Source organism: Sinohyriopsis cumingii, unplaced genomic scaffold (genome assembly GCF_028554795.1).
Source record: "Sinohyriopsis cumingii isolate HCF-2022 unplaced genomic scaffold, ASM2855479v2 utg000160l, whole genome shotgun sequence".
Classification (NCBI taxonomy): Eukaryota; Metazoa; Mollusca; class Bivalvia; order Unionida; family Unionidae; genus Sinohyriopsis; species Sinohyriopsis cumingii.
Genome location: NW_028315873.1, coordinates 12,610,756 through 12,624,103, shown reverse-complemented (window position 1 = coordinate 12,624,103; position 13,348 = coordinate 12,610,756). Strand labels below are relative to the sequence as shown.

The 13,348-nt window shown below is 35.6% G+C and overlaps 1 protein-coding gene across 1 annotated transcript; it reads right to left on the bottom strand.

The window, feature by feature from the left end:
• Window positions 1-4,037: 4,037 nt before the first annotated feature.
• Window positions 4,038-8,353, bottom strand: LOC149774804 (uncharacterized). The gene has a single exon (XM_089944757.1). The coding sequence runs from the start codon at window positions 8,239-8,241 to the stop codon at window positions 6,259-6,261; it is 1,983 nt and encodes a 660-aa protein (XP_089800883.1). The 5' UTR covers window positions 8,242-8,353; the 3' UTR covers window positions 4,038-6,258.
• Window positions 8,354-13,348: the final 4,995 nt, after the last annotated feature.

Genomic DNA, 13,348 nt, shown 5'->3' with positions numbered 1-13,348 from the left:
CAAATTGTTCTAGTGCTACAGACAGCATTTATTAGTGTGTGGAAGTCATAGGGACAATGTAGCTTTCAAATCATTGTAACCCAAATCACAAATTTCCTGTCGACACTTATATGTAAAGAAGTAAATATTTCTTATACTTGTTAATGGTGAAATATATGAATGGTTGCAATAATCTAATAGAAAACTCCAACGACTTCATCCTAGAAAATTGCGTGTATATTTTGGAATGGAAATAGATTCTTTACACTTTGCAATGGTTTCTATTTCTTTTTATTGATTTATTTTTCTTTGTTTTTCTAAAAAAATTACTTTAGTTCATAATGCATATCTTTTTCAATACATGGAGATAAACATTCAATTTTTCCCTCCTGTCTAATGCAAGGGAAATAACTCAAGTCATTACCCAATATAATTAAACTGCATGTATCCACATCAGATAAATAAGAATAATTCTAACCGATATCTTTGTTAAAGTGGCAGTGATAACTCTAGATTTCATATGCTAATGTTTTATTAATTTTTTGTAAATTGTGAATATTTTCAGTCTCATAAATGAAAGGAACAAAAACAGAAAAGTGTTAAGGCTTGTTACATTTTCACCTAAATATTTAAACAAAGTACATCCATATAGCATGCAAAGTACATCCACATAGTATGCAAAGTACATCCATATAGTATGCAAAGTTGCTGATGGACCATAGTTCCAAGTAATCTTCCATCCACCATGGTAACATGGCTGTATGGTCTTTAGTTACAAGTAATCCATCCACTTTGGTGGCATGACTGTATGGTCTTTAGATACAAGTAATCATCCACTATGGTAGCTGTGACTGGGTGGGACATGATGCTACATATCTGCGGCATAATGCCCCAGTGCTATACATCACTATAAACTGCCACACTGCAGACATCATAGCGATATGACTGAAGAATTGTTAAAGCTATGTTAAAAATCCAAATCACACACACACACACCAAATGTACAAAATGGAGTAAACTCATGTTTCATTGTTTTAAGTTTTTGAAGGATTTCAACAAGTTTGGTATCAGTTATATAGAAAGGAACATAGAAGACATTGATAACATATTTTGGAAAGATGTTTCTGTTTCTTATATCATATACTCTATTCCAAAGACTTTTTAAAATTTTCTTCCTGAAGCCCAAATGTATAATGCAAATATTAAGGTCAGAGGTTCTATATATTTTAGCCCCAAAAATGGTTTGAAAAAGGTATTCTATTTATAAACGATATTGTCCTGAGTAATGGACAATTCCTTTCATGACAAAAAGTGAATGAAATTTATAATTTTGGAACTAACTTTCCACAATATGCAGGGGTCCTTAATTCAGTGAAATCCTATTTGAAAGACCTTATTTATCCTTAAAACTAAGACAGGTTGCATAAATATTTATTAGTATCTTAGTAAATAACACAGAAATATTCGAAACTAAAGCACTGATTAAATGGAAAATGCACCTTAATCTACCAGACCAATTGCATTGGACAAGGCATTTTGCCTTAACATGAAAAATTAAAAATGATTTTAATCTAATTTGGTTTAGATATAAATTGCTGTATAGAGTTCTTGCAACAATCACCTTTCTAGAAACAACTGGAATATCAGATAATATAAAATGTTCTTTTTGTTTAGATTCACTTGAAATATTAATTCACCTTTCTTGGGACTATGCAACTGTACTGTAGTTTTGCAATAATTTAAGCCAGTGGATTAGAAACAACACTAATTTCCTGCATACCTTTTCACTTAAAGGAATACTTGTCCATATGTTAGAAACAGGCAGTGTAATTAGTTTAATATTGCTGATATCTAAAAGAGACATATACAATATTTGCAATAACAGAAAACCTCCATCCCTACCTTTAAGTTTTTTGTTGAAACAACATTACACTTGAGAGATGGAATTAGCCAAATGAAATAATAAATTGGAATGTTTTGAAACTGAATAGCACACATTTATTTAATTGTAGTAATTTTCTTTCTATTGTTTGAAATGTTTTAGTAATATGTACGAAAATTAGTTCATGCATCTACAATCTTTAATTTTGGTTTCCATTTTTGTATATATCATTAGGAACTAGATTTATAAGATTCATATGTATACATATTATATACATATGCTCTTACAATACTCCCGTTTCTTAATATCTTCTACTTCACACTTCTTTCTCTCGGCCAATGTGGATATGTGAGAAAGCTTGCCGGTAGCTTCTCGTGGGTCGGTGGTTCTTTCCGGGGTTTTCCCAGGTTCTTCCTCCACCATTAATACTGGCCGCCATGTATAGCCTATCTTGTGCTGAAAAATGGCGTTAAACCCTATAACAACAACAAAAACAACAACACTTCTTTCTCTTGTCTTTCTTACAGCTTATTGTGTTTTTCTTTTTTCAGGTCATCTTCTCTTCTTGTACCTATACCCCATTTTAATAAATCAAACTATATCTGTTTTGAAGCCTTTAATTACAGAAGAGATAGTCTGTGGGATGGCTCCCCAACCCATGGCTACCTATGTACATGGAATATAAAATTAAAAATAATTGTAATAACTGAAAATAATAAGAATAAATAGTCATTTATTTAAGTATTGAATACATATTTCTCATTATAACCTTTGTATTATTATTATGTAAGATCTGTATATTAGTTCACATTCAGATCCAGGATCTGATGCATTCATTGTGTATCTTACCAACATTTCAAGCCTAGGATAATAATAGTAATAATAATAATAATAAAGACTTTATTTAGAGAATGTAACTCAGTTAGTTACAGAACTAATCTACCTTGAGGCCTTCTATCTGTTATGTTAATACTAAATAATTAGGTAATTTTAAAATTCAAAGTATCAAGCCTGGAACACATTCACAGGCATCATTGAAAACATAAACATATATAAAACATAAAATATCATCCTGCATTGCAAAATTCAGCTAAGAAAATGATGCAAAATTTCAGAAAAGCAGGCAGTATTTTTTTTAAATAGAACTGTTTAATTTTCTAAAGATTTCATCCATTTAAGACATTGATTATGAAAAGATAAAATGCTAGGAGCCTACCTTATGTCACTGGAAATGTTGTTCCATACCAGTAGACCAGTATATTGAAAACCTTTAAACAATTCCTTCTTTGGCCTTGGTATAATGTAATTTTTTCTTCTTATGGATGTTAAATTTGGAGTACAATCAGCATCTCGTTGGTGAAAGATATTGCTTAGATAGACCGGAATGGCTTTTCTGGATACTTTATACATCAATCTGGCCTTTCTAAGAAATATTCTTTCTTGTATTGTTAAAAACCTTTATATTATTCACTGCATCCTGAAAATTGTCTATACATTGATCTACAATTAAATGGCAAGCCCTCTTTTGGTGTCTTAAAAGTGTTGTTATGTTTGAATTAGAGGTATATTACCCCAAATTACATTACAGTAGTCCAGATATGGCTGAATATAACTTTTATAAAAGATGACCCTATACTGAAGAGGAATGTATGTTTTGATTTTCCTCATAAGCCAAAGATAAGAACTAACCTTTTTTGAAATATGTTTAATGTGAATAGACCAAGTAAGATTGTTATCTACAAAAACACCAAGAATTCTATCTTGAGAGGTCATATTGGGGCTCACGTTGTCAAATAGAACCTGGAGTTTGTCGATATCTAGCCTTGCTCATTTTTGTTGTGTTGTAACTAGTAGGGCTTCCATTTTTTTTTTCTGTATTTATTTTGATACTGTTTTCCTTGCACCATACTTGAAATCTGTTGAGAGCATCTTGTAATTTATTTTCAAGTACTATTTTGGTTTTACCAATCTCAGACAGTGTAGTATCATCTGCATAGAGGTCAGTGGAAGAAATTGAAGTTCCAATCTTAAGAGGTAAATCGTTCATAAATAGAATGAACAACAGAGGTAAAGGACAGAGCCTTGTGGTATTCCACAATTAATATTTTTACTTTCAGAAAGTTGATCATTTAAAGATACTTTTTGTACTCTACTGGTTAAGTAAGAAGTAAACCAGTTTAAGGAGTTTTCACTTTATTCACAACTATACTACAGCACTCAAATTCTAAAGAATAAACAATTATCTTTAAGTCAACACCAAGAATGTCTAAATCTACACAATCAAAAGGAGTCAGGAAAGAATGCTATAAAAATAGACTGGGACTTCACATGTGGGCACCGAACTGGAACTTATAATTGTGATCTGACTCCTCCTGGAAATAAAGGTCTCTGAACACATTTAACAAAAATATATTTTCAACAAAGTTTGTGGACAACTTACAGGTTAAAGAAGAATTCCTTAGATTTGGGGTTGAAGGTCAAGATCACTGATGGAAGGAAGAGAAAGTATTTTTTTGCATTGTAACTTTAATTCTAGACTATGTGCCACTTGTATTAAATGTGGAAGATGCCTAATGAAATTCGGGGTCAATAAGACAAAGGTCAAGGTCATTGTGAAATGTTAGTTATAGTAGTTATGTAGTTACTCATCTTTAAAATAATTTAAAATGGATTAAAAATTAAAATGATTGATTGGTTGAAGGTATGTCTTAGGGCAACGGCAAAGTGAACTTGATATAATGTGGATATGACAGACCATATAATTACTCGCATGGAAAAAAATGGCTGATAATGGTCCCAGATGCCAACAAGTTGAACAGTCGTTATGTGTATTCATTACAAGTACACTACCACACAGTTTTATGCATATTTCTTTAAAATGCAGAACTTTTTATGTTTATTACTTTTAAGGTCATGCATGCTTACAAAATGAACAATTTGTATATAAGTTTGCATGCATGTATTTATGAAACAAGCACAATGCAAGTTCTTGTGTGGATATGAAAAGAAGTCACTCAGGCATATGTACCTTAAAGTAGCTATGTACAAGCATATGTGTAGATGTGTACATGTATGTGTAGGTGCATATGAGTGTAGTTATGAAAGAGTATATGTGTAGGTATGCACACATGTGTAAAAGTGTATGCATGGGTATGTGCAGGTATATGTGTAAGTGTGTACAAGTATGTGCAGGTTTGTACAATTATATGTGTAGGTGTGTACAAGTATGTGTGTAGATGTGTACAAGTATATATGTATGTGTGTACAAGTATATGTAGGTCTGTACAAATATCTTTCTTAATATATGAAGAGAGAGTTGTTAAAATTATGTACATTGAATAAACATTAACTGTGTTGTTGTAAAACGTGAAAATACCATTAAGTCGATGTATGTACTATGCATGACAAGAAAGCAAAGGATAGAAAACATATTGTGTATATTTTCCCAATGCCACACCTGGAAGTTTAATTTGCAACTGTATATACATGTTTTGATGTAGAGATAAGTAAAGTTACAAATATTTGATATTGCACATATCAAATAGGTGAAAAACTCCCATCTGATCACCAAAATCATGTAAAAATCAAATTCGACAAACATTGCTACCTATCTTGACAATCGTGCTGGACACCAATTTATTGGAATGCTTATCTGTAGACACTAGAATTTTAAAATAATGGTCCACCCACTAATTAGGGTACCCTCATTGATCGACATGTTACACTCCTACAAAATGTAAGTAAACCAATCAAATTTTAAAAGAAAGTTAATTAGCGTGGTCGCTTATTTAAAACCGAAGTTTTGTTTTTTAAAATAAATCAAGTTGACTGCTGGTGAATTTTTAAGAAAGTCATGAAAGTTTATAAATATTGGAAAAGATATTAAGATCTACCATTACAGTTTGAAACAATATGAATATATCAGTATGCTCAAATCACTACAATCTATAGGTATTCTGTATCTTAAATTTGTAAAATGACTCATAATTAAGGTAGTACTGATTTTGTTCTTGAAAGGCCAATTTCAAACATCTGATTACATGTATAATAAAATATGGAGTAATTCTCATTTTAATTGATCTCATACTCTATAGAGTATTAATATTTTTGAAGACTTTACATCTTAAGAAAGCAATTCCCTTAAGAATAATCATGTTAGTTTATATATATATATATATATATATATATATATATATATATATAGTGGAGCTTTTCACTTTAGTCAGTTTAGTGGAGTTTTCTCTTGTCTGCAAGACTTTTGGTTTGAAATATTTCACTTTTCCTATTAGCTCTAATTATATTTATCATTTTCTTTGAGAAGAAAAAAAGATTTTACAATTCACTTCTTGAGAAATCAATTCCATCATGTCATCTCAGAATTATAAAAGATAAGCTTGTTACTTTAGTCGATATTGGTAAAGTTTTGTGCTGTCTGAATAATTTGTGACCAGAATCTTGTCACCATCCCTACTAATAAAGATAGCCATAGGGCAAGATGGAACCCCATCAGATATGATTTGAATAACAATGCCATCTGGTGTCAGCTGGTGGATGTTGTATGACCCACATCCAACGACATATACATTATCGTATCTGTCTGTAGCAACTCCACAGGGACCAGCAAGACTTGCATGATCGTAAACAAACTTCTGGCTGCCACTTATGTCAAAACAATACAGGTTATCAGCCATATACATGGTGATGTAGACACGAGTTAAAGATGAATCCAAAGCAACATATGTATAGATGGGGTCACACTGACAGTCAAACTGATGGCAGAACTCCTCCTTTCCTTTGCTGCTGATGAGGCTCCAGTAATTGTATCCTTCAGCATTTCCGCCAGACACAACGATTTTCCCATTTCCAGCAGCAGCTATTCCATCATATTGATATCTTGTAGTTATCTTTCCAGTGGGTGTGATCTTCCCATCCCTGACATATAGAAATTGGACTGTGTTTAATGCTGGTAAAGTCACAGCAACCATATCAGTATCACTGACAACACAGATCTCGCAAGGGCCACATGGCAGTTTGTAGGTGGTCATGGAGTTGTCTGAGGAGTTCAGCAGACATATTTTATTGTTGTTATAATCTGTTAGCATCACATAACCTGTGTACAAATATGTGATACCTGTATAGTTTGGTAGTGAATCATCATTATCTTCGATTTCAATAATTCCATCTCTCTGAACCAGACAGGTTCTGGGGGGCTTCCTGATATATGGAACAGACAGTCTTTGGAGCTCTGTTTTGCTTGTTATCTTTGCCAAATTATCTGGGCTTGTTGACAGTATTAGCTGGACTTGGGGATTCATTTCCAACAGGACTCTAGTGGTCTCTGTCTTCGTATACTTTTCTTGGATCTGATCCAAGTATGAAGTTAATTGTGACATCATCTTTTCTGTCATAAGAAACACCTGCGTTTCTGTACCATATTTCTTAACTGTTTCTAGGAGTGTATATGAATTTCTAATTGAGTTGATAAGGCACTGACAATGGTGATTCTCTTCCTGTTTTTTTATTATTTCTTCTTTGCAAATTCTATGACCTTCCATCTTTACTTTTGTCTCCAGTTTATCAAGGGCATCATTTATTTTCTTTCTCAGCTCTCTGATTTGCTTGGTCAAATCATTCACCTGGGACTCAAGAAAACTGATGTTGCACTCACTGACTTCTGTAAACTTTATAAGATGAGTCTCGATTATTTTCATCTGTTCATTTATACTGTCGGAGTCAATTTCATGCAGTAGAATTGGCAATTCTTTCTTTAAGTCAGAAACATTGGTACAGTTTCTGTGGGTGACAATACAACATTTACTACAACAAGCAGTCTTGTGATCCTTGCAATAGAAATCAATCGCCTCCCCATCGTGTTCAATGCAACTGAACCCTTTTGCAAACTTCATTACGTTGTGTGGATTGCTTGCAAATTCTTCCACTGAAATTACCACATGATTTCTAGAAAACTTCTGATTTCGATGAACTACTGAACAGTTTTTACACATTGCCTCCTCACAAACCACGCAGATGTCTTGTGCCAGGCTTGAAATTCCTGCAGAGTGACAAGCATCACAAGGCTGGTCTACTTTCACTTTACTATCACTTAGTATGGACTGTAAAATCACATTAATTGGAAATTGGGATGCCAAGCTTGTGTCAGCTTTACCTTGTTTTGAAAAGCAAACTTCTTGTCTACAAATTGGACACTCGATTGGCGCTAGTGTCTTTAATTTTTCATCTTGGGACGATAAGTAATCCTGTAAGCATGCTTCACAGAAAGAGTGCATGCACAGTAACTGTCTTGGAATCTTGAAATCACCCAGACAAATGGGACACTTTTGCTTCTCATCGGTATGAAAATCAGCTCCGGACGTTGCCATGGTCACTTTCGTCAAGCTAGATGATATCTCGTCCTTATATTAGATTATTTATATCCGTTCTTTTTTGTTTGCTTCCACCACAACCCCTAGTCGTTCTGAATATATTTCTTCCGGGTCGAATCTTCTCCTGTATACGTGTCGGCGCTAGTCTGGTTCCCTGCTTCGTATGCCCCGTGGTTGTGCCGGATGCTTAGGTATCTTGGACTATACGGTTTTGACGCACTGACGGTGATAAAGGCCAGTTTCGCATATTGGAATTTCTTAACTTAAGGGTATGGTGCGAGTTCTTGAGCTATTATTGTGCAATAATTAAAGAGATGGATATATTTGTGAACTATGTGTTTTAGGCTTGTGTTGTTCTTGAAATTGATGAGAGGCATGTCCACCTCTCATAATCACTACACAGTATGTAGCCATTGAAATACCAATAATCGGCCAGGAAGTAGAGTTAGCCACCCATAGCAGTAGACACGTGGGTTCAAGGCAAGTAGAATATCTAAAAAAAACGGCTTGGATGACAACTATTCTGAATTTCATCAAGCCATTTAGTAGACCATGCTTTTCAAAATTATCACCCAGGGAAATGGCTTGCGTTTGCACTGTGAGCACCACATGCTGTCAAAAATGGCCTTCGGATGTGAAGAATGCATGTATAAAATGGGGGGTTGGGGTGCATAAACATTTTTTCTTCTCAGAACTTAAATAGACTTGTCAGGTCAAGTGTGTTATATGATTATGTTGTGCTTCATAATACATATCCGAAAGTATGGACTGTTTTACCTCATTTATTTTTTATTATAATGAATTTGTTTATATTAGATGCATGCAACATTAATTTTTTACATAAAACTGGCCCCTGCCCCCTAAGCACTTACTTTCACCTTTTCAGAAATATACTTCTTTCATGGTGATATCTCTCATTACTTGTAATCATTATTTAATTTAGCAAAGTATAGGTAAGAAATATGTTCCCTTGTACTTTTCTTAATGAGCTTTCATCCAGGCAATCCTTCATCACCTGTTTATTAAAGTATGCATGTGTATCTGTGATTTGGATTTTTAGTGTAGCTTTGACAATTTTTCAGTCATATCGCTACTATGTCTCAAGTGTGGCAGTTTACAGTGACATCTAGCACTGCAGCATAATGCCGCAGACATGTAGCATGATGTCCCACCCAGTTACATTATCCTGACATCAGGCTGACCAGCCCTAACACTAACCACTTAATGCTGAGCGCCAAGCGAGGAAGCTGTTAGTACCATTTTTGTAAATCTTTGGTATGACTTGGCTGGGGATCGAACCCATGTCCTCTGACATCCGTGGCGGATTAAAGTATGCAATTTTGCTGCATGTAAATCTTTCCTGAACACACTTGCATACAGATAGACCCGTAACCGCATTTGGTAAATAACAATATCTAGTGCGAAATTCAAACTGGCCTCAGGACAGAGGGTTTGTGCTATTCCATGAGGATTAATACGTCACAAAACATAGGATTTGATCCGGAAATATTATGTTCATATCGCCAAAGGAACCCTTCTGCCGACTGTAGCTCAACAGTTGCAACAAAATACTGGATAATGTATAAAATTTACACTGCTCAGGGCTGAGTAAATCCCATAGCCTGATGTCCCGGACTAGTCATTTTTGAAGTTGGACAAGTAAAATTTTCCAAGTCGCTAGTCCGGGACAAGTGCTTTTTAAAAAGGTCGGGCTAATGCTTATTTTCGTGCTTTAATCACTATATCTGGCTTTATTTGGCCTATATTGCCCTCCGGGCATACTGAATACTTGATTCTACCCCTCTTCGTGTATACATTTACATCCTGTTACCGCTTGACTGCATATTGGGCTAAGCGACCAAATTATCAGCAAATCAAAACACATCAGGAATCGGTTCACAATTAATACTTCCAGTTCAGTACCCACGAATGTAGTTCTAGTCTCTTTTTAGAACATTTGTTCCTCTCTCATTTTGGTGATGATAGAAGAGTTTTATTTATGCATTTTTGGTAGGGATTTAAAGGTAACTGTTTATTCTTGATAATATGAGCTCAGGGTGTTGTTGTCTGTGTGTATTTTGGCGACAGTGCACAGTGAGTAATAAGGCCTTGGTGATGATCCGGTAGTGAAAACTGTGTTCTATTTACATGCTGCTATGTTGACAGTCCAGCATCTCAAAAACGAGCAGGTCAACCTTTGACAAGAACTTCACCGTGAAGTCATATTTGAAGGTATTTTAGATTAACATATGATTTGTATTGATGGTCACACAGTGGAAAGGTCAGTAATGAGAAACAAATGTTGAGAACATATAGTAAAATTTATTGTGTCCTATGTCCTGTCAGGGAAGCATTGATTCAACTTTAAATTGCTATAAAATTTTTATTATTAATGACAGACACATCAGTAGTGAATAGGGATAGTATAGGGTCTATGGGACTTATCATTAAAAACACCCCTGGGACAATATAGGGTCTATGTAAATTTAACATGGACAAAAATCGTGGGACAATATAGGGTCTATGGGAATTAACATGGCCAAAAACCCATGGGACTGTATAGGGTCTATGTAAATTTAACATGACCAAAAACCCTTGGGACTGTATAGGGTCTATGTAAAATTGAAACAGGGAGGGTCTCTATTTTTTAAAAAAAATAAAAAACAAAATAAAAATGGGGTAGGCAATGGAAAGGCTATCTCTTTTCGAGAAATATGGGGGCCCTGAAAAGGGCCTTTGGGTTTATGTTAATGTATTCATTAACATAAAGGGCACCGCATTGGTCTTCTTCTTGTCCTTAGGCTGCATCTCACTGTTGGCCCGTAAATTAGCACTCTTTTCAGGCATCCTTGTCTTTCGACGTAGATCCTACGTATCCACAGGCTGGTGTTTGTCCTGTGGACAACGGTCCACTTGGATCGGACATAAATGAGCATGTCTGTCCTAAACATCATGGAAGACACAAGGGTGGATGATCCACATCTTGAAGCGACGAGAACAGGTGAATCAATGCACTGAACTGCGCTTATTTATAGGCAGAGGTAGGATTGAAACGGATTGAGTTCATTCACCAATCCGAACACGCGTTACAGAATTCAGTCAGCCCGCATCCAATCCGAAGAGAGTAGTCTGTGACGTCACGTAGTCTATATAGATTCGCTAGCGCTTGTGTGCAGTCAATCTATGCGACAGTGATTCAACATGACGGAAACTCAGGAAACGATCCAATGGGGTGCACCAGCAGGGGAGACCGCCCAAGGGAACCCGGACTTACTTTCAGAAGAGGTGAATTGGGATTTTGTGGATTTTCTCTCCTCGCAAGAATTTGTTCCGGAACATTCGTTACCTTCTACATTACCGCAAGTGGAGAATTTTAGACAGAGACAGAAAGAAGAATTGGAGAAATTTATACAACGACAAAAGGAAGCGGAACAGGCTTTTCTCCCACAGCAACAGCAACAAGAAGAAGAGGTAAGAAAAAAACAACAGCAACAACAGCAAGAAGAAGTAGCAGCAAAGAAACAAGAGGGTGAAAATCAAACGGTCACGGTACTTTTGGACATTTTAGCGGAGTTAAGAAGTCTGAAACAAATGTATCAGACTTCTTTATCACGACCGAAGAGAATACGACCTTCCCGAGCTAAACACGTCAACCCTGTGACTAAGCCTACCGTACCACCCTTAGTGATTTCAACCCAATCATTATCATCATCATCAACATTACGCAGTCCAGAAGTAGGCCTTGGCCGTGGCAAAGGCATAAGGCAGTTAAAGTTGATTGCTTAAACTCACCCCTACATCATAAAGAGAAAAAGGCCCTTTTCAGGGCCACCCACATTTCTCGAAAAGAAATACAATTTCAATTTGCCAATAACTAAAAAAAAAACCCACCCATTTTACCCTTATAGTACGTGTCTGTGTATGAGTGCGTGAGTGTACGTTCTTATTTTAAAATCAGAACTAAAAGACTCTTACCTTATATCATTAATTTATTCTTTTATCCATTTTTTACAATCCAATTCACAATTCACAACACAACACTTTAATAAAAAGTTCATTGACTTCTTTTTTCTCCTTGTTTAGTCTCTCCGTTTTTTGAATTTCTTCACCGTCTTTTCCTCATTTTCTTCCCTTCTTCTTTTCTTCTTCTCCTGTTTCTTTGCCTCTTGTAAATAGAATTGTCTTTTTTCTTCCTCTTCTTCCTCTGAAGAATCCCTCTCTTCTTCCGAAGAATCCCTCTCTTCTTCTGAAGAATCCTTCTTTTCTTCTGACTCCTCTTGTATCTTTTTTGGGCAATCTGGAGACCAGTGTTCTTTCTCTTTACAATAATAACAGGTATCTTGACTTTTGTCTTTTTTAGTCCCTGTTTTTGTTCTTTTTTGACGGTCTGGACACTCTGAAGACCAATGCCCTTTCTTCTGACAGATATAGCAAGTATCTTGACTTTTATCTCGAAAGGAAGGAGAGTAGTCCGTAGGCTGGTCTGAAGAGAATTTTCTAATGACCCCTCGCAAAGCTCTGACGAAACGTTCCATCTGGTTAGTCTCTTCCATCGTTGTGCTCGGCTTGAGAGTGAAATGAATAGTGAAAGGATAAGACACACACCCTTTTATATACGCTGGTCTGCTATGACTATAAAGTAGCTCATGGTGTTTGAACTTGAGTCATTTGACTTTTTGCTTTCAAGATGAAACGATCCCATTCATTCGAGAAGAAAGAAGAAGAAGAAAGTAAGAGGCAGAAACGTGATCTATCGCCTCGAACCAGGGCTGAAATCTTGGCACAAATTCATGCCAGTGATTTTGAAGAGGACATGAGTGAACCAGAATTTGAAACCTCTAAACCAAGTTCACCACCCTTAGTCAACCCTGAAAAATACTATTCCATTCAAGAGACGGAAAAGCGCTCCTCTAGAAAATTTAGAACCACGGCTTACAAATACACGGTGAAGTTTAAAGATTTCAAGTCCGAAGTACCGTTAGAGAAAGCAGAAGGGTTCATCACCGGAGTGTGGGATTCTCTGCTCACTGCACTCAAGCCACAATGTCAACCCAAAGAAGACGATCGCTTGAGACTTTCCATACAACACGACGGTTTGAAATCC